This window comes from Bos indicus x Bos taurus, chromosome 2, assembly GCF_003369695.1.
Source record: "Bos indicus x Bos taurus breed Angus x Brahman F1 hybrid chromosome 2, Bos_hybrid_MaternalHap_v2.0, whole genome shotgun sequence".
Lineage (NCBI taxonomy): Eukaryota > Metazoa > Chordata > Mammalia > Artiodactyla > Bovidae > Bos > Bos indicus x Bos taurus.
Window position 1 is genome coordinate 33,988,652 of NC_040077.1, and position 20,830 is coordinate 34,009,481.

The window sequence follows — 20,830 nt, forward strand, 5'->3', positions numbered from 1 at the left end:
CTCAGCTGTTATTTCTATAGCATAACTCTAATGCCAATCTGCTACTTCTAAAGGAACTTCAGGTCAAATTTACAAACAATGATGGGGCCAAGTGTCTCCCTTATCCCTCCAGGATAAGCCAGACTCCAGTGCAGATCACACCTTATGATGAGTTCCCTTTCAAGACCACATGGGACCATTTCCATCCACAACAACATTCTAGACTTGAACTCTGAAATGGCTACAGTCTTGATTTTTTTGTTTCCTGGGAAATTTTGGTCTCCATATATCAAGGGATATTTGAAAGAGCAGCCTTGCAGATCACAAAAGACCTTGTTACATCCATCCTCTAAAGTAGAGGGTAACTACCCATCTTACAGCTGTGTACTAGTTTAGGAAAAAGGCTAGAAGATTGGCTCAAAAGTATCTTCCAACTCTCGTGACACAGACAATATGTCTGGCTGCATTGCTTTCTTTTTTTGTGGGGGTGGTTGTTGGGGCAGAGCAACAAGTTATATACAACATATTTCTTTCTAAGATATTTTGGTGCCTTTTTAGAAGTCTAATTCGATTTTTCAAATTCTAATTCTTTGAACAATAGCAATCCTAGGTGAAGAATACATGTGTAATAGCTGTGTAATAACGCACCTATCACATACATCTACCTAATATTCACAAAACCTCCTCTTTACTTTCCTTATTATATGCCATGACTGTGACTGTCTTTAAGTGTCTATTTCAGAATGGCTTAGGCACTAGTTTATCCAAATTCCTCCTGCCTGTGGACTTACATTGGCTGGCGAAGGTCAAGCACTTTATAAAAAGAATAAAGACCCTTCTGAAAAGAAAAAAAAAAACATGGCACTAATTAATTGTCTTTCATTCTTTTCACCCTCCCTGGTGTCCTGACAGGATCCTCTTAAATTTGGGGCTTTCCTTCTTTCAACCAAAGTGGATGATGATAGATGTTGCCCTAGATATGTGGGCTCTTAAAAGGCAGGGAGCAGGGTTAGGGTTTCCGAGCCTCTTTTTTTAAGTTTTTAAATTAATTAATTTATTTTTGGCTGCACTGGGTCTTTGTTGCTGTGCCTGGACTTTCTCTAGTTGCGTATAGTGGGGGCTTCTCATTGCAGTGGCTTCTTTTGTTGCAGAGCGCGGGCTCCAGGGCTCCTGGGCTCAGTAGTTGCAGTATGCAGGCTTGATTGCCCAGAAGCACATGGAATCTTCCTGGCTCTTGCTCAGTCGCTATGTGTCTGACTCTTTCTGACCTCATGGACTGTAGCTTGCCAGGCTCCTCTTTCCATTGGGTTTTCCAGGCAAGAATACTGGAGTGAGCTGCCAGTTCCTTCTCCAGGGGATCTTTCTGACCCAGAGATCAAATCCATGTCCCCTGCATTAGCAGGCGGGTTCTTAACCACTTAACCAGGGAAGTCCTCTATGCTTCTTTCAAAAGTTGGATAGAGGTTACAATCTCCATCTGGGATTCAGTATTCTTACATTCTCACTACCCCTACCAGCAGTCAGGGTACTCCTGACAAACGCATTCCAAACAAGTAGGGCTCACTTCTCCTGTCCTCAGAAAATCCAATCAGGGGTTCAGGAATTTAAATATTGTTTGCTGATCTGTACATCTTATTAGGAGAGTCTAATCATTTTTTAGCCAGTCTTGATGCCCAGAACAAAGTTAGCTGTGATTATTCACGTGGTAGGAGCTGCTGTGGGCAGAATTGTGCCCTCCTCAACCCATGAATTCAGAGGTTGAAGCCACAACCACCTCTGTGACTGTACCTGGAGGTGTGTCTTTAGGAGGTAATCAAGGTTAAATGAGATCATCAGAGCAGGCCCCAGTCTGGTGGGCCCAAGGCCTTAGAAGAAGAAGAAAAATGAGGTCTCTGTCCATGTGAGGACACTGTGAAGAGGTCACACTCAGCAATCTCAGAAATAAACTCTCATCAGAGACCAAATGCTGGCACATTGACCATAGACTTCAAATTTCTAGAAATATGATAAAATACTTTTTTTTTACTTTAGCCACTCGGTCTACGGTGCTTTGTCAAGCTGGCCTGCACCGATTAATACAGGAGACTGGGCTCTGGAGCCTGACACTTACTGAATCCTGGCTCCTTCATGTCTCTGGATGTGTGACTTTCACCAGGTACCTGCCCATTCTATGCCTCAAATTACTCCTCTGTGAAATGGGGATAATAATATTACTTATCATCGGGATTATTTTTAGGATTAAATGATTTAACATTAGTAAAGCACAAAATAAATTGCCTATTATTATTATAAACCCCAAATATGCATAATATATACCTATGAATATTATCAAATCATCTTGTCTAAAGACAAACTCCAAAGTCAGAACAGTTGTCTTCAGGAAATTCTCCATACACAGCATGTATTTTCTCCTTATTCTTTAAGATAGGTTAATCAAAAATGATACTTTAGGAAATTTTCTTTATAGCATCAGTCTCTGACAGATTGTACTTCAGAAGGGCAAAACTCTTGTTTTTCTTCATAACCCACAAAAGGATTTAAGAAAACACTCAGTGCTTGTCGGTTGAAGGGAAAAAAGGCCAGATGAAAGAAATAGAGGGAAAGAGAAAAGAATGATCAGAATATTTTATTAAATTTCTAAAAAATCTCCAGAAATTCAAAATACATGAATGTAGGCTGACATTAAAGCATATGTACATCTCATGTAGAATGCACAGCAAGAGAAAAAAATGGCAAGATCACAAGTTAAAGAAAAACTACCACCAAATTTGCATTTTCACTAATGCAGTCTTATGTGTGACTTTGTATCACTGAAATAAGTGGCTTACTTCCTAAAGGTGATGGTCAGATAGGAAATCATCACACTTACGATTAGCATAATACTTAATATTATATTGGCTTTTTAGATAAAATTTAGTCATCACAAAAGAATTACTCACTGTGTTCATATTAAAAATAAAAATACTGTGTCAGAATGTAAAAACTGTTCCAAACCTTTCAAAATGTCAAACCACTGAAGTGTATTTAGGCATATCTCTACTAGAGACCCCACTTGGTTTTCAAAATAAAAATAGCAGCTCTTTATATTGTATAAAACCTTGCACTTCATTGCAATCTGCATTCTGTTTAGAATTTCAAAGTATGTAAGTATATTCAGGTTAATCTCTATTAGGAACCCCTATTTGTTTTCAAAACACCAATGACAGCTATGTATACTGTATAAAAGCTTGCATGGCACTATTGCTTACTTTCTGATACTTTTGTTCACAGAGTCTGAGAATTTATCACAAGAAGATGGTCTCGAAGTCAAAGAGCCACTCCTTTTAGCCACGGATCAGCCAAATCTGGAGGTCTTGGACATAGAGAACAGTTCATTGGAATCGTCTTTTGCAGATTCTTCTATAGTTTCAGGTACTTGGCTCACACACATACTTTACTGCACTAATTAACTACTTCCAGAAAAATCAATTGTTGCATTGATAACATTAGGATCTATTAAACAGAGGGAGGAAATTTGGGCTTTGGGGTTTTGTATTTGTATTCAGATAATATTTCTGGAGGATATTAAATGAAAATTATTGCTCTTTGTGGCTAAAAATCTTTTAAAGCTAATGCAATATTAATATGTTATAAATATGAACACACTCAGTTCTAATTTTATTTTATAAACATGTCCATGGTTCTTGTCATATGATAAGTATCATAAGTGCATCCCATGATTTTCAAAGTACTTTCAAATACATGAATTAGTTTGACTCATCCAAAGTTCCGAGAATTAAATGAAGGTATTACCTTTTCCCTTTTTTACAGATTAGGGTGTCACAGAAAGGTTAGGCCGGACTGTAGAAACCAAAACCAAGGTTGTAGAAAGGAAGATGAATGGGTGCTAAACAGGAGTTTGCTTGAATTTCAGTAACTAATTGGTGTGGGTACTAGATACCACCATATCCACCTCTTTTGATATGAAACAGGCTTGGAAGAATGAAACAAATTTAACCATTTCCCCTCCCTAGTTTTCTCATAATAGGAGAAGCCTTCTCTCCTTCCCCTCTGCCACCCCAAATGGCCATGTTCATTTTTCACTAGAAATAGTTGCTGGAAGTCTGTGGTGTACTAGTAAATGCTTACCAAGTGGCCCTATAGGGAAAAGAAAAAGCCTTGATGTTTAGGATATGCCATCTTCATGGTGTAAATACTTTTACCACGGCTATTTTCAAGCGTCCACATAATGTCACTGAACACTGAGTTGGGAATAGATGTGCAGTGCATTATTTGCCATTTATTACATGGAGACGATAGACTTAAATAGCCTCAGATTCACTGATGATTGTAAAATCTACAAAAATGATTAGAAAATTAAGAGTTTTACGTATTCATTACCTTTGTTTTAATATAATTTAGTTAGTAAGTCCATATCATTTAATTTGTAAAGATGCTTGTGCTTAACATTAATAAAATTCCACAAAATTCCAGAAAATTTAACAGTTGTTCCTGTGGGCCCGTATAAGCTGACTCTATCACACTACCGCAAAATACACTGTTTTCACCTCAGAAAAAGTAATATAGCTGCGTTGTAGGAAATTTGGAAAACAGAAAACAAAGGAAAAAACCACTCCCCCTTTCCCAATAAAATACATTACTCTTCATATTTGGGTATTTGTTCTTCTCATTTTTTTACATACCTGGATGTCTATATACAATGGCATTTCTCCTGTATTTATTAAATATTCTTCTACAGCACGATTCTTAACAATTGAATAACAATTCCATCTGTTGGATGCTTTTTAGTTAATTAACCACCTTTTGAATATTTAGGATGTTTCCAAATTTCTACATCATGAGTAATGCTGCACTAAGTCTTTTTGTATTTATATCTCAGTTTAATTCTTTTTAAATTTATGTTTTATTTTTTAAAATTTACTGTATTGAAGTATAATTGATTTACAGTGTTGTCTCAATATCTGCTTACAGCAAAGTAATTCAGTTATATATATATATATTCTTTTTCATATTCTTTCCCTTATGGTTTGTTTATTACAGGGTATTGACTATATTTCTTTGTGCTATACAGTGGGGCCTTGTTCATCCATTCTCTATGTAATAATTTGTGTCTGCTAACCCCAAGCTCTCAATTCATCTGTCTCCCCACCCAGTTTAATTCTTAAAGACATATTACCTAATTGAAATTTCTGGATCAAATGATTTCTACAGTTTCAAGGCACTTGATATTTAATGCCATATTTTACTCCAGGAAATTGTACCAAACAATATAGGGGAATACTTACTGTCCTGAAGGCTCTTGTACATGAGTGGGCAATGCTGTTTTTAAACTTAACCAATTTGCTATGTTACTACCTGAATTTGAGTTTTTAATTTCCAATGAAAAACATATTTACAAGTTCATTCTTTTTGTTGTTGTTGCTTATTGCCTATTTTTCTTTTAGGGCATTTATATTCTTCTTGCTGGTTTAGGTGAATTAGCTAAATATATAGGGTAACAATCCTTTGTCATAAATAGTACCAAGGTCTTTTATAGCTTGCCTGCAATTTAGCCTTGTTTATTTAAGATGTTGGGTTTTTTAGTGGGATATTCTGAAGCATTAATGTGCTTATTAGTCACCTGGAGGAGGGGTCTTATTGAAATGCAGACATTGATTCATAGGTTCTGTGAGGAGCCTGAGATTCTGTCCTATTCACTTGTTCCCAGGTGATGCTGCTACAGCTGGTCTTGGACCACAATTTAATGTACAGAATAGCAAACCTGAATTTTAGAGAATCTTTTTTTTTTTTTCATTTCAGCAGCTGTGCTTTCTTTCAGAAATCATGGTTGTATAGGAATGCCAAAATTACTACCTGAATGTGGATTTTTCATGTTTTAATAAACTTCCTTGTTAGGCTGCCTGACATCTCTGTGGGTTACTGGCTATTTTCTAAATTCACACTAGAAAGAATTAAACCCAGGACTGAGGCTGATAGTCAATCTTCATCTCAAATGAAGGGTTTTCATCAAACTTGCCAGCCTAATGCATCTTGTCAGCCTGCAGTATCTGTGGAACATTCAGAGTCTCAGCAAGGACAAAAATAAATGCAAAACTTTTTTTTTCTTTGATCTGTTTTCTGGGACTTCCCTGATGATCCAGTGGTTAGGACTCCAAGAGTCCACTTCAGCAGGGCTTGAGTTCAATCCCTAGTCAGGGAACAAGGATTCCACAGCCATGCATGGTGCAGCCTTAAAAAAAAAAAAATCTGTTTTCTTACTATTTAATATAAAACATAAATTTGCATCATGTGAAAAAATCTGGATTTTACAATAATGGTCTTGAGGGACAGGAAAGGGTTTGTTTTCCTTCTTGGGGTCCCCTCCCTCCCTTTCTTTCACTTCTTCCTTTTAACAAATCTTTATTAAACTCCTGTTGTGTGCCAGGCATGCACTGTTCAGTTCAGCATGTCAATATTGTGATGGAACAAAATAGAAGAGGCTTCTGCCCCAGTGGAGCTTTCCATGATGGGCATGCCAGCCAAGCAGTAGTCACTCTGTCACTGCACAAAGTGCTGTGGAAGAAAAGTACAGGCTGTTAAGACGTGTGCTAGTCTGAGGACATGTACAACAAACCGTACCATAATCTGAGGACTCCATCCTGTTCAAGACTTCAACAGCTACTAGGCTGTGAGGTTCTTGTGCTGTCTGAACTTCTCCTGTGGACTTGCTAACAGGTTCATCCAATCCATTCTGGCAACCGATCTACGAAAGTGTAATGCCTTTTGCTTCAGGCCTTGACACTGCTCCTGGTAGATGTAGATCCTCCCAGTTATTTGTTTCTTTGTTGTTGTTCTTCAGAACTAAGAATTACTGATGTAAATGACTTTTACATTAAGAATCATTACCCCCAAAGAAGTTATTGGAATTCTTTTGACAGAAGTTTTTGTTGCAAGATTAACTGTAGAAGGATTTTGCCTACATTGTTATTCTTTGGCAAACTTAACAATCAGGATAAATATGAAAGTATTCAATATTGAAAATATTCAATAATACTAATTTACATAATTTTGTGCATCTTACTGATATTGATAATGTATAATCTTTAGCTTGAATTTCAGTACATCAGGTTAAGATTCCAAGTACAGTTACCAAGGTAGCATTGAAAGAAACTTATTACTTAAGCCACACACATTCTATAAATATGAGATTTCATATGCAAAAAGAAAAAATGTGGCTTGAATTATTTCTAATTTTAAATTAGACTTCTCTAAGTTTTATTTCCAAATCAATTTCTAAAGTATTTTTTTTTCAGTGCCCAATAGTCTTTGTGGATACAAATGATAAATATTTATAGTTTTCAGGCAAAGATTCTTTATATATTGTTTTTAACCTTTTGTACTCCTTAACACTCCTGTCAGGTAAGACACTAGCGTTAGTAACAGTGGCCCACCGTGAAACTAATTTTAATCACAGCTCTCCTTCAGCCTGGGGGTGATAGATCAGAATTCCCGAGTGGGCAGTCCTGGACAGTCAGTTTTGTTATGCCTCCGCATCAGGGGTTGGCATTTCTTCTTCCTTTCTCCTTTCAACTGCTTCCCTTTAAAAAGTGGTTAATAATTAAGATAGACCCACACTAATGCAATAATCTGTTTTTTCCCACACTAATACAATAATTTCTAAAGGATATTTGAATAGTTTTCAGACTATTCATAGAATTTCATGCTGGATGTAATAGTTCTGCTTTCTTTAGTCACTGGTCATTTTCTAACAAGAAACTATTGGGAAACTTTGATGTTTCTCTGGATCACATGTCCCTAGAAAATATCAGAGGGACACAAAGCCCACATTCATTTTCTTCGATTAAAAATAATTTAACTATAGAAAATATACAGTTATCTGGTATATGTTAAGTTTATAGGCTTATGGTAAAATTGCTTATGCAATCATTTTTAATTTCTACTGTTAACTTTGTTAAAACAAATAAGTGGTTATTTTACTTATTTAAAAGTTGACTTTTTTAATACACTATTTTATAAATTAGTGCCCTGTAATTAGATAAAAACAAAGCAAATGAGATTTAAAACTAAATAATAAAATTTATTGTGTTTGGGATGAACTTACATTTACGCAGAGTTCCGCAGATAATCCCCCAAACTTCTTTTACCATTCTTCGCTAGATTTCCCTGTTACTAAACTAGAAAATGCAAATTCCACAGATTGGACAGCAGAGGGCGCTTTGACATTTATAAAGAGAGTAGAATGTCACTGTTCCCGGGTGGACGATTATAATGTAACAGGATGAGTGTGCCATGTGTGAATACACAGTGCGCATGACTGTGAGTGCATGTGTATATTTTGATTTATATATTCGTTCACGTGAAGATTTTAAAATTCCACCCCAGCTAATGAGCTTACCAACCTGCTTGTTTTCAGACTTTAATACCTTCTTTTTCATATTCCCCCATATGTTCCACTCCTTAGGTTTATCCGGTGACATTATGCTTTGGAATATATTGTGGATATATTTTGCATAGATCATGTTCTGTAGGAGGGGTTTAAAAATTGACCTTTATAAAACAGCCTCCTTCTTTCTGGCCCAATCTGTTAGAGCATTCTTTTTGTTGTTGTTTTGTTTTGCCTTTTTATAGACCAAAGTCCAATCTCAGACTTGGTCTATAGTAATCTCTGTAAAAATGCCACAAAATTTATCCTTGCACTTGCAGACCAGAATAATGTTCTTTAGTACTAACCTCTAGAAATTTCGAGATTTTTAGAATCTCTAGAAATACGTACCACATAGCACTTGAGAGCTTAGTGGGAAAGATAATTGATACAGCAGTCTTCAGTAATACTGTGAGAGATCACCCATACTATTATGGGATTGCTCTGAATTTAGATAGCTCTCCTTTACATCTCTATCACTTCTAAATTTAGTTATATTAATTATTGGGAACTAGAAATACTAGTACAGAAATCCAAGAGGCAAATATTATTTTGACTTGAGAAAGAGAGAAAGAGTTTGTTACAACTGCTGTTTTGTGTTTGTTAAAAGAAAATCTAGGATTGTATTTTGTTTGAAACCCACCGAGAGACATCTAGGTTAGTTATACGACCCCCAATTGCATAATAATTCTAGGAGGATTACTGTTCATATCTCAGGAGTGAGAATATCAGTATTTTGATGGGGAAAAAACCTCTCTGCTGTGCAGCTAAAATGAGTTGGATTTATTTTCATGATTTTTATATGGCTACAAGCTTAAAGTTTTTTCAGCAGAGTTTCAACAAATGTGATTTTAATTTGAGCATTAGACGTTATCTTCTCTATTTGAATAGGACTAGAAGCTGAGAATAAGTTCTGGCCAAGTGCTGGGGTACTGTCCTCACCCTCAGAGAGTTTATAATCCAGTTCAAGAAAACAAGTTTTGTGCCCCTAAACACAGACAGTAATCTGTCTCTAGGAAAAGAGAATACGTTAGAGAAGCCTGGGAAGACTTACCACAGAGGAGGATTGGAAGGCAGTTCATCTGCACTTTGAAGGTCCTGTGTTGGGTTTGTAAACAGAAGTGGCAGCCGACACTTCCCGTTGTATGGATAGCATAAGCAAAAGTGCAGGTATAAAGAAGGTTCAAAATGTGCTTTAGGGGGTATTCATAATGGAGGAGGTTATACATAATCTCTCTACCTTCTACTCAATTTTGCTAGAAACCTAAGGCTGCTAAAAAATAAAGTTTATAAAAATTTATCCAGGTATAATTAACACATGGGCAGAGGAGTCCAGTGGGTAATACAGTCCATGGGGTCGCAGAGAGTTGGCCACGACCGAGTGGCTGAGCATGCTCCCACATATTAAACAGAGGAAAATCCAGTCGTATTAATAATAAACATAGCAAAATACTGTGAAAAATGTGGGTAGGGAAACAGTTGGATTCCAGAGGAGCATTTATGAAGGAGCCGGTGGGAGGTAAGATTTCTAGGATCAATGAAAGTTAGCAGGTTTCTTTTACTATGATTTTTACAAAGACTTGTCCTGAGGCAAAAAACAAAAAAACCCTCTTACATGTTTATCATTTAGACAATTATGGACTATTAGCCCAAACCATGTGTGATGATTTCAGATGGTGTTTGTAGGAGAGTGTTTCATTACAGAGATTTATCCATCAGGATGCTGGAACGGGTTCCTTCTGGCTTGCAGGAGCCCAGCGTGTAAATCTCTTCCCAGCTCCACTGGGTGACATCATGCTGGTAGCTTGAAATCAGTCATGGTGGGGAATATGAACACCGTCAATGTTGGCAAGCACTTTTATTTTATTTTTGAACTAGATCTTTGTCTTATTAAATTAGATCAAATAGAACTTACAAATCAAGCCGTCAAGTCAATGTGGCAAACACTTTTAAATTGTCACTTTCTTTTTTCCTCCCCAAAAGCTACTACTGAATATTTACCAGGATTTGCCTTTTTTTATCGTTTTAAAGAATTTATTTTTTGATGTGGACCATCTTTAAAGTCTTTATTGAATTTTTTACAATATTGCTTATGTTTTATGTTTTTGGTTTTTTTGGCCACGAGGTAGGTGGAATCTTAGCTCCCCAACCAGGGATCAAACCCTCACCCTCTGCATTAGAAGGCAACATCTTAACCACTGGACCTCCAGGAAAGTCCCTACCAGGATACCTTTAAATGCACCTCTCTCCATACTTTCCTCAGATCCACATAACTTGAATAGCTTTTCCTGAAGGGTACCTACCAACCAAAGAGGTTTCCACTTCCCATCTATCTTGCATGTATTCCTACACTCTGCATTGCCAAGACTTACTTCCCATGTGGTCATCATGCTTATCACTCATAACGGACTCTGCTCTCAGACTTTTTACCTGTTACTGACAAGCAGTGAATGAATGGGTCACTCTAGTGGGTATGACTATCCCTACAACCCTGTACTTGAATTACTGTCTTTCTCTTTAAGACTCAAGTCCAAAGGCTAAAGGGCATAGATGACACAATTTAAGCCAACATCAATATACACAATTCTAATTTAATTCTGGCTGAAACACTTCAGCAGAGTGAATTCTATAAACAGGAGCAGAGGCGCTCGGTGGATAGCCATGTGGGCCTGTGGCTCTAGGAGATTTTTTTTTTTTTCCTTTGGGGAACTCATTTCCTAGAAGCTTGGATCCAGGAGAGAATATGCAAGGTGGGTGGAGGTGGCTTCTCTCCATTCTGCGGGAACACATGTTCCCTGGCACAGAGAGCAGAATCTGACAGACCAAAATGTAAGCGTGTGTGTGTGCGCGCGCACACGCACACACAAATCCATATACATAGAGCTGAAAATAAAAGTCATCTATCTCCTTTCAGAAAAGATAGTTATTTCAAAAGAAAAGGAGATTGGTATTATTAGTAGTATGACAGTAAGCACACTTGTAAAGAGCCTGAGTCCTGCGTGAGCGCACATACGTACACATGTGTTTGAAGCTTGGGATGGTCTTTGCTGTTCCAGACTTTGGGGATTATGCAACTAGAGAGAAGGAGGGGATAGTTGAAGAAGTAAAGCTAATGTGCGTCGAGAGGTCAGAACTAGAATAGATACACCATTACCTGGCAGGTGAAATCAGACTATTTGCATACTTTATAAACACTACCTCTCAGGAGAACCATTGGTTTTGCTGGTGCTCTTTCTCAGTAGTGCTGAGGCTCTGGCCCCATCCCTAATGTGATGCAAAAACCACGTTCCAGCAAAGAGAAGGAAAGGCTGAGGCAAGGGGTAAGACAGGAAGAATCTTCTATGAAATTATAAATGCATCTTAAGCTGAAATTAGGAGGAACACCACCTGGTAGGGATGGAAGTAAGCACCAATTGGTGTTTTACCTAATGAAGCTCAGTTCTTAGGCTGAATAAACAATATATTTATCAACTCATTGTTAATATAGCATTTTTCCAGCAGAGGGCAAACTTTACATTGAAATAGATCTGAAAAGGCCTTCAAGGAGGAGGGTTTTTTTCATTTGAAATTTAAAAAAAAAAAGAATTTTTTTTTGGCTTCCAAATGGTTTAAAAATATTTTAAAGTATTTAAAGTTCCATAGGATATTAAATATATAATTTCTCAGATTCAGGTTAGTATTTCTGTCTTATTAGTAAACTATTCAAGATGTGATTGTAAAATGAGGCAGTTTTTTTTTTTTCTCCCATGTTTTATAGACTGGTCTTAGACACTATTATTATAGGAAAAGCTGTTCTTTATCGTGTTGTTTACAAAATTATTATCAAAAATCCTGTCTTTTAACAGAATAAATATTGTTTTTCTTCATTCCAGCAGTTTTATAGGAATAACTGCTTTTCTTTAAACAGAAATTACCAGCATATTCTAATCCATTTCATACCTACCTTTGATATTTTTCCTAAAGGAAATGACACCTATCTAAAAGTTAATTAAGCTTGTTATGTAATCTAACTCTAATATTCAAAGCTCATGTAAACAGCCACTCCATGAGAATTTAAGATTTCTTTCTCTTAAAGATTTATTTATTTGATCTAAGAGAATCATTCTCATAATAAAAGAGAAAGTAGAAATTGCTGTCTATATTTTTAAAAGGTAAAAAGGATAAGTCACTTGTTAGCAGTGGCTGAGCTCAGATCTGGAGACTAATTTGTTTGACTCCACAGCACATTTTCATGGGAATGCCCAGTCTCCAATGCACTATTTATCTGAGCTATTTTAAAATCATAGACACATGACTTTAGTCATTAGGACATAAATCCAGATTGATACTGTGAAAAGTACAAAGAATGACTCATGATAATCCTATATAATCAACTGCAGGAACTCTTGGTTTATAAATTCAATAGGTTGGTTTGATTTTTTCATCATATAACACTTTTTTGATCTGACTTTTTGGTGTGCATGTGTGTGTGTTACATGATTTTTTTAGGTAAATGCATGAAGAAAATCTCTGGAGAAAGCATTCTCAATGTTATCAAGAAACAAAATATTTTCTTTAATTATTAGGGTTATTTCCTTTAGTACTTTTGTTTCTATGAAAGAAAAAATATATCAAATGCATAAGAAATTGCTGCTGAGGAAACAAAATTATTTTTGTGTTGAAAAACTGGAGATTTATATAGTCTTAAAATGACAAAGATATATACCTCTCTGTGTTCACTTTCATTTTAATAATGGTGTCTAGCAGAATTACCACAATTCATTTTATCCAAGAAGGATAGAAATGTTCCTCTTTTATTTGTGTGCAGAGAATATTTAGAACTTAGTATAGATGTTTAATCAACTGTACTCCTATATAAAATTTAAAAAAAAAAGACAATATGGATGTTTAAAAGTAAAGTAAATGAAAATTTGTGGATGAAATCAGAAATGTTAGTTAGCAAAATAAATAATCTCTAACTTTTTTCCCTGGCAAGATAAGCTACTTCAAGATTGTTAGAAAAACTGACATTATAATGCAAATGTTTGTATGCTTAAAAAAAAATCATTCCAGTTAACTCTATGGATATAGTATTGTTCACTTGTTTACAAAGCTTTTAACAGATCATCAGCATGCTTAGCATTGGGCAAAAAAACGCTGAATGAAATATTAGACTTGGATTCAGAAAATGGGATTCCCAGCTCTGTTCCATTCTAGCTGTGTGATATGGATATATCATTTACCCTCTCTGAGACTTGGTTTCTCACCTATGAAACTGAGGTGATAATAGGTATCTACCACAGAGGATGCTGAGAGCTTAAAATATCATTTACATCTGTGTAAGCACTGAGCTCAGTGTCCTCTGACACATTGTGGATTTGTTTACTAAACCAAAATAATCCAGATAATAAACTTAATTAATAATATCCTATTTTGGTAGTATTTTTCTTTAATAGTCATATATTATTCATGCACGCTGCATTAAGCAGCTCTCTCAAACCTTATATATGCTAGAAGAAAGCTTGGGGAAAATCCTGACTTTACAAATACATGGAGTATGTTTAAGATAATGATTTAACTACTAGTGATTAGAAAATGAAATGAAAATCAAGTATAATTTTCATCTGGATTATATTCAGTGAAAAACTTAAAGATACAGTGTTTCATTTCAGATAATCAGTCAGTTCAGTTATTTGTTAGTATTTTTCAGTGTTTTTGGCATTGTCTTCAGTTCTCTATACAACATTTAAAACAAGTAAAATGCGTGTCAAAATTCACTTTTTTTGCCTTAAAAATCTTGATTTATCTTTCTAGATCTAGAATTATCCTTGCAATGACATTTTCCCCACCTCATTTTACACCTTGCCTTTTCCTTACAACTCATATTCTCTTTCATCAGTACATCTGCCCAAAACGCTCTTCTACTTGACAGTTCTATCCCACACTCGCCTCTGAGCTCCTAATAAGGCATACCTCTGGGAATTGCAAAGTGCCATATTTAAAATCTCTCAGTGAGATATACAGGTTTTCCCGTGTGATCATAAGGGATTCCTCAAATCTGAGTTTCGGAGCTAATCTATGACAACTGATAAGCACAGTATTTTCACATGAGTATATTTGTGTTGTGCTAATATACTTAAACAGTATGCAAGTCCATTGAGGATTTTTTTTTTATAAATTTCTTATCTGCTTTCTTTTAACTTTTAAGAAAGCTATCTCATATATTTAATTTGTATTGGCTGTAATTCCATTACGTTTCCCAAGCTAAGTAGGCTTATCCAAGCTGGAAGGGAGATGTCACAGCCACATTTCACAGATGCTCAATGGAATAGTAGTCGGCAATAAAAAGGAACAAATTACTGATATAAATAACAACGTGAATGCATCTTGAAGGTCTTATTCTAAATTAATGAAGCCAAGCATAAAGGCTACATATTACCTCAATTCATCAGTATGACATTCTGAAAAAGACAAAACTCTAGGGACAGAAACCAAATCAGTGATTGTTAGGGGACAGCAGGAGGGAAGAGACAATGAAGGGGTTTGAGGACAAATTTTGAGGTTAAGCTCATCCAACTTATCCACCTAAAAAGAGTGATTTTTACAGTATGGAAATTATACTTCAACACACCAGACTTAAAAAAATAAATAACCTGTTAAAGAAAAAGCAGATACTGTAGGTTTAAGGAGTTATATATTGTCCATGTTTAGACATGTTTTATTGATAACATACTGTGTCTCTTTATCACCTGTTTCTAATTCCAGTTTAAGTATGTTGACATTCAGACTAGTTTTACTTAGCTTCATGGTGTGTACATGCTCAGTCTTGTCTGACTCTTTGCGATGCTATGGACTGCAGCCCGCCAGGCTCCTCTGTGCATGGGATTCTCCGGGCAAGAATACTGGAGTGGGTTGCCATGCCTTCCACCAGGGGATCTTCCTGACCTGCATGAGGGGATCAAACCTGTATCTCTTGTGTCTCCTGCATTTGCAGGCAGGTTCTTTACCACAAGCACCACCTGGGAAGCCCTTACTTAGAGTAATCTTACTTTAATATAATTTATTTAGTGCATGTGAGAACTCTAGCATAAAATAATAATCTCACAAGTATACATATTATGAAATATTAATTTTAAAGATGGTTTATTGTTTATTACTTATTTATTCATTTTAGCCCACACTGCCTGGCTTGATAGTTCCCTGACCAGGGGTTGAATCCCAGGCCCTGGCAGTGAAAGTGCGGAGTCCTACCCACTGGGCCACCAGGGAATTCCCCAAATATTTTTAAATGACACTCTTGCCTTACTAGTCCACCAACTCCTTGAATTTGATTTCATTTTTCAATCACCAATAAGTATATGCAAAGAACTTGTTATACCTAACATTACTACATGGTTGTCAAATACTGTGAAGTAAATTGTGCTGGCTCCATTTTATTTTTTATTTTATTGAAGTATAGTTGATGTGCAATATTTATGTAGGTTACATGTGTGCACGTGTGCTAAGTTGCTTCAGTCGTGTCTGCCTCTTTGCAACCCTTGGTCTGTAGCCCACCAGGCTCCTCTGCTCATGGGGATTCTCCAAGCAATAAAACTGGAGTGGGTTGTCATGCCCTCCTCTAGGGGATCTTCCTGACTCAAGGATCAAACCCACGTCTCCTGCATTGGTAGGCAGTTTCTTTACGACTATGGCCACCAACCTTATATAGGTTACAGGTGTGCACAATTTTTAAAGGTTTTACTCCATTTATAGCTATTATAAAATATTGGCTATATTTCTTGTGTTCTACATATATTCTTGTAGCTTATTTTATATATAATAGCTTGTACCTCTACTAGCCCAATTTTAAACAAGGGGAAGGAAGTTAGGCTCATAGCATTGCCAACAGCAAATTTCACAAGTCTTTTAATTCCAAAACCAACATCTGTAACCATCTTTCATTTATTTTTAACCAGTTTAGCAATAGTTCTGATCCTTGCGGATGGGATTGCATAAATCCTTGGAAATGAACTGTAAGAAGGGAAGCCTTCCGTTGTGGGAAGGAAGGTTTTTCAAAAGGAATTGATGCTGAGTATTGAAAAGAACAAAAGAAAAAAATCAGGATTAATAAATGAAATGTGCCCTTGCCACTTCCATTAACTGTCATTCTTGATGGAAGCTTAGTTTAATTATAAGAAAGAAAAAAAGAATTTCCAACTTCATGTAAGCTTCTAGTGCCCCTGCAATGTCAGGCTTGCCTGATAGTCTGAGTGAATTCTTTGTGTGATTTTAGTTATGTGTATCACTGAGTTGCTGTTTTCATAACTTATCGGTAGAACCATGTTCTTCATTAATTCATTAATTGTTCTATAACATTAATTCTCTACCATTTTACATGCAGATGACTCAACGGTTTCTACATAGTACTTATGTTTAAGTAATAATATCAGGTTCAGATATTTTTTGGGACAAAATTTACAGAAAGGGGGACAACAAAAGTTGTAACTCCTTACAAATTTGCATGAGCCCTCATATTGGATGTACGGTACTTTAAGTAGGTAAATACATGTATTTGATTCAGTCCCCGACAGCTGCTCATTCATAGTGGAGTTTTCAAACATTGCTTGCCAGAAACTCTTACCTTTTATTCGTGATTGTCTGGATGTACCTTCTCCACTTGCATTGAACTGTATGTACTGTGTGCTGTAGAGGTGTGCAGTTAAAATACGTTTATTCTCAGAAATATTTTTAAAATATTTTAAAATGTTTTCCTTTGCAGAATCAGACACAAGTTTGGCAGAAGGAAGTGTCAGCTGCTTAGATGAAAGTCTTGGACATAACAGCAACATGGGCAGTGATTCAGGCACCATGGGAAGTGATTCAGGTACTGCCTAACTGTTGTGTAAACCTTAAAAAGTGTGAAATAAGACACCATATAGTGGAACGCATGGGGGCTGTTCATACCCTCCCTAATGTATTTATGCAATTAAAGCAATTCTTTTCTACAGTTGAAATAGTTTTGGAACTTTGCCATTCACTTTCTTGAAAAGTACAACTTACAAGTCTTAGACTCAAGGTCTCTAATTTTGATCCAGTACATAGCTTTTTGGTCTGGCATATGCCACATTCCATAGAACCATGTAATCTGTTTTATTTATGTGATCTGTTTCAATTAATTTGACTGCTTTTAAATTATATACTCAATTTTATACATTTGTTTCCAACCCCTACATTTTAAAAAATTAAAATACATTATAAATAAAAGTAATATAAATGAGATGAGTATGACTATAGTTAATGGCATTTAATGAGTCCCTCTTAAGCTTTATAATATACATATATAGTTAAAAGAATTTCAATATTTATAAACATCCCTTTAGTTGAGTTTGCAAAATATTTTCATCACTAAATGAGAAATTTACTAGATATTTCCCAAATTGTTCTTTGTATCAGTTTAATATCCCACCCGCTTCCCAGGTAGTGCAGAGGTAAAGAGTCCATCTGCCAAGCAAGAGAAGTAGGTTCAATCCCTGAGTCAGGAATATCTCCTGGAGAAGGAAATGGCAACCTACTCCTGTATCCTTGCCTGGAAAATCCCATGGACAGGGAGCCCGTAAGGCTTACAGTCCATAGAGTCACAAAGATTTGGACACAGTTTAGCAACTGAGCACACACACACACAGTAAATAAGAGGGCCGTTTCCCAATCTCCACACTTTAGCAAGACTTCCTGTTGTCAGACTCCCTAACTTTGGTCAGTCTGATCCATTTCTTATCTCTTCTTTCTGTCCTTTGAATGTACATTTCCATTATTACTACTGAGGTGAAATTTCACATTGAGAATGGGTGATGGGCCCTTGCATGTCTTTCTAATATCTGTGTGTTTGAAATATTTTATAATTAAAATGAACAAATTAGTGCAAACAAAAATCAGTGTTTTGCAATATGGTCAGCAAAGAAGCAGCAGCAAAATGGCAAATTAAGAAACTATTCTTCATTTGTTCTGTGACTGAGTTATAGAAAATACTTAGAAAATATTATGTACTTCAGATTACCCTGCATTGTCTGAAGGATTATAGAAATTTACATCTACAATAGGCCTAAAAGGGCAAAACAGTTTACATAAAGATAGCCATCTGCCCTAAAGCTTTCCCAAGGGAAACTACCACCTCTTTTATTTAAATGCTCTTGTCTCTTAATAACCCCCAAATAACTTAGAACAAGTTGATTTGAGGAAACTCAATTCACCAAATGTCAGTCATAACTTTAATGTTAATTAAAAAGGGTTAATTAATTTTCTGTTCAATTTAGTCAGTGTTAATATTAAGTTCTTGGCATGTGCATATTTCTGTGGCTTTTATTTGTTTTTTCTGTGCTTGTTATACAACTGTTAAATTTAATAATTAACATTTTTATTAAACGGTATTGATACTAGAACTCAAAATACACTCTAGCTAATATTTAACATCTTTATGATTGCTTTAAGCTTCTGGACCTTCTCCTAATTTTTGTTTGCCTGAGTAAGGGCTTTTCAACAATATTCATTCATTTAATTACTATCTAATAGATATCCTCTGTGTGCAGGGCATTTTGTCTGTTTAGCACTGTTAGCAAATGCAACTATTTACTGATTTTCAGTCTTCAATATGGCATGAAAGGCGTGATAAATCTGAATGCAACCTACTTTTAAAAAGCAAATACATTTCCAAAGGCAAATACATTTGAAGACAAACACATTTTTAAAGGGCAACTCATTGAAGTTCTGGATGGTTAGTGCTTAGGAATAAAGACTAGTGGGTATAAGATTGCATAGTGGATAGCAAAATTCTGAAATCATAAAATTATGAAATTCCTTTCTTTCATGTGCATGCTATAAGTTGACATACAAATCAGTTTAATATAGATTTATGTAAACTGCAAATTGTTAAACATGCACTGACTCACTGAAAGCATTGCAGTGTTTGGGATTGTGTTTAATTTCTGAAGTTGACATCAAAGGGACCCTATTCCACATGCCCTTTGTCCACGTTTAGAGGTTACATTATGAGGCATAAGAATCATGGATGTGACATTATATTCTTTCATAGTATTATTATGCCATAGTAAAGCATAATTAGTGGTACTTTTGACGTTTAAATATTTTAATTATACTGTGAGAGGCTTTTTTGTTTTTCTGTTCCTCAGTCTCAGAGGGATATACTGCTTCTTGCAAAGTGGCAATGTTTTTGGCAATGCACATTGGCCTGATATGTAGAAAGTGTTTCCTTACTATTTTGAGGTAATATCTATTAATATTTGTCCAGCTGGAATGGTATATTTTTCTGAGGTTACGTACTATAGGTAAAGGAATACTTTGTCATTTTCAAACACATGCAGTGACAGACCTTTTCTCTCCAAGAATAACTCAGCTGTCAAAAATCAATGTGAGAATGAAATTTGCCACATGGTGCTGTTTCAATAGAATGTTATTATTTAAGCCTTATTTGATTTCATTTTTTGACCATTTGTATGGTATAGTATAATTTTAAGGTCTTTGATAAATACTTGTTGTAGAGGATGGGCACAATATTATTCAAAGCCTGTGCATATTTTAAATACCATTTTCGTTATTGCATTTAATTAATTTTGCTTTTTCAAAGAGAGCCAAAAAGAAGTAAACAACAAACAAACAAAACCCAAACATTTTTTTTTTTTTTTATAAAGGAAATTGGCTCCTGGCTCCCTGACACCAGCCCAATTCTCTCCTTCTGGTGATAGAGAAGAGAAAATTCTCTTTTCATTGCGTATGTGGATATATTCTTTCATTCCTGTGTCAGAGGATGTGATAAGGCAAGAATCAGGCTGAATATTTAGCACTCACCCAGCTCTTTTTCTTTGGATGCTATCCTCACAATGAATCCAACTCTGATTTTTTCCATATTCACTCTGTGCCTCTCTTTTAAACTTGAGGCTACCAATCAAGTTTCCTAGAATTGACTCAAAAAAATATGGATGATATTGAGCTATCTGGGCTTCCCGGGTGGAGCTAGTGGTAAAGAACCCCCTCTGCCAGTGCAGAAGACACAAGAGACATGGTTTAAATCCCTTGGTCAGGAAGATCATCTGGAGTAGGAAGTGACAACCCACTCCAGTATTTTTGCCTAGAAAATTCCATGGACAGAGGAGCCTGGCGGTCTATAGTCCATGGGGTCGCAGAGTCAGACACAACTGAGCACAGCACAATGATATTCTGAAGTCAACTTGAATCTTATGTAAATATAATAGAGGATGGGTTATTATAATTGCTATAGAGTTCAAAGACAAGCATGGAAAGAAAACTTGTCAATGTGTGTTTTTAAAAGCTGGTGATCTTGAATGAGTTCTTCCTGACAATCCTAATAAATGAATCAGCAGATGAGCCAATGATAACGTAAATGTATTGCATATATGTTTACTCATCCATACAGAAGGCAAATTTCCTGCCAGGTTAGTA

At 35.9% G+C, this 20,830-nt stretch overlaps 1 protein-coding gene across 1 annotated transcript in view; it reads left to right on the forward strand.

Moving 5' to 3' along the window:
- Positions 1-20,830, forward strand: part of IFIH1 (interferon induced with helicase C domain 1) — a 56,205-nt gene that overhangs the window by 9,670 nt on the left and 25,705 nt on the right. Inside the window, exons 3-4 of the mRNA XM_027559234.1 lie at positions 3,250-3,390; positions 17,139-17,243. Coding sequence (XP_027415035.1) covers positions 3,250-3,390; positions 17,139-17,243 — 246 coding nt within the window. The remainder of the gene's footprint in view (positions 1-3,249; positions 3,391-17,138; positions 17,244-20,830) is intronic.